Below are 2,042 nucleotides of genomic sequence, written 5' to 3'. Positions count from 1 at the left end.
CACTTGTTGGTGGTGTAACTAAATATTGCCGTACTACAGGAAAAAGAAGATCGTACCTTCCCTTGTTAACTTTCCACCATGTTAGAGGGTCGACGTCACCTGCCACGCGTTTTTCCAATGAGTATTCAGTGAGAGTTTTACGGATTAAAAGATGGACAGGGTTTTGAAAACTAAGAAGAGGCATGTCGTCTTCACTATCACTTGTATCCATCAGTAAACTCATCTTTTCTTTTAGAGACAGACTGTTGCGAGTTTCGTGATCTTCAGATTGATTTAATTTGATACGCTTTGCATTCGGGTAAGATGAATTGCAAGATATGTCGGTTTGGCTGTCTCCCAGCAAATCCAAAATATGCTCTATGACACGCTCTTTAGTCGACGTATTTTAAAAAATTTTGATTTATATCTTGGGTCAATGAAGGTCGCCGTGGAAAACAATATTTCATTCTCTAAACCTGAAAACTTGCGAATGAGCTCGTCTTTCAAGACAGTAATCGTATCACCAATGTGCTCATCGGAAGAATCAAGATCATGAACAACTTTTTCTAGAGTGGTGATTAAGGGAATCACAGAAGAAATAGAAACATCGCTAGCACTTAACTCTTTGGTTATTTCTTCAAATGGTCTTAGTAAACCGATAAGTTTTTCAATAATCATCCACTCGTCAGAAGCCAATTGGGGAATTTTATTATTTGCCGATGCGTACAGACATAACGACTCTTTGACTTGTAAAATACGCTCCAACATATAAAAAGTGCTGTTCCACCTAGTAGTACATTCTTGTATAGTCTTCAGTGGTTTTTGATTAAGCCTTTTTTGTATACTAGTCAACTCATCTTGGGCACTGGTCGAATGATGAAAATGAGTTGCCATCTTTTTACATTTTGTTATGGCAGACACAACAGTTTCTTGAGCTTTCATTCCTGCTTTTAATACGTTTTGAATCTTGTGAGAAGCACAGTCAATATGTTCAACATTTAATAAGTTAACACCTTTTTTCATGTTAGCACCTGCATCGCGAACTACACATTTCACTTTATCTTTAGGTATTTCCCAAAACGACAAGATGTCTTCAAGTTTGTGAGCAATATTTTCTCCGGTGTGGCGGCCTTCATTGAATACTTCTGCTTTTAACACTATCATTTTCCTTTCAAATTCTTTTGTGATCCCATGACAAGTTAAACTCAGCAGCGAAACTCCAGAACAGGTATCAGACCAAATGTCGGTAGTAAATGATAATTTTTCGAACGACTTCAATAATTGAAGTATTTTCTCACTTACTTTGCAAAATAATTTATCGCAGATAAATGAAGTAAAATACTGACGCGATTTTAAATTATAAGACGGACACAAATGCTTGATAAGTCTTACGAAACCAACACTTTCCACGAAACGAAATGGCAAGTCCTCCAACGCAACCATTTCACTTATAAAATTATCCACTTCCAATGACTTAGCAGAATTATTATCCCACTGTTTTGTTTTATCCACACATTCTTGAAACGATATTTGTTTCATAAATGATTTTATTTGATGCGAAGATGATGCCTGCTCAAGTGATTTAGATGCATCTTGTTTTCGTTTTTCACACTCTTCCAATTTGGAAAACTCGGTTTTATGCATTGCCTTTAAATGATTTCTCATGGCCGTTGTAGTTCTTCCTTTCCTTGAGTATTCTTTATTACACAGCTTGCACTTAGCTCGTTCAGCATCGCAAATTGGTGTGAAATAAGTCCATATTTCACTATAATTTGATTTACTCATCTTAATAAAAATCTCTAATCAGACTTTAGCTACAAAATTCACTTGTATGTACTTGAGCACGAGCAGAGCAAGGCGAGTGTAGTGACACTTGAGTCATAATTGTAATATATATTAACCTTTGATATAGGATATTTTAACAATATTATATATCACTGATATAAAATATGATATTGTTAACTAATTATTATGTCTACGACTTCCGTTAGATGAGTTCACATTGCAATTCAGCAAATTGCAATTAAGCAATTTTCGAAACAAGATTACACACCCACACACCT

At 35.5% G+C, this 2,042-nt stretch overlaps 1 protein-coding gene across 1 annotated transcript; it reads right to left on the bottom strand.

The window, feature by feature from the left end:
• Positions 1-357: 357 nt before the first annotated feature.
• On the bottom strand, positions 358-1,764 carry LOC126880702 (zinc finger BED domain-containing protein 4-like). The gene has a single exon (XM_050644741.1). The coding sequence runs from the start codon at positions 1,762-1,764 to the stop codon at positions 358-360; it is 1,407 nt and encodes a 468-aa protein (XP_050500698.1).
• Positions 1,765-2,042: the final 278 nt, after the last annotated feature.

This window comes from Diabrotica virgifera, chromosome 2, assembly GCF_917563875.1.
Source record: "Diabrotica virgifera virgifera chromosome 2, PGI_DIABVI_V3a".
Lineage (NCBI taxonomy): Eukaryota > Metazoa > Arthropoda > Insecta > Coleoptera > Chrysomelidae > Diabrotica > Diabrotica virgifera.
Note: the sequence above shows the minus strand (reverse complement) of the source record. Positions and strands in the feature narration are given on the sequence as shown.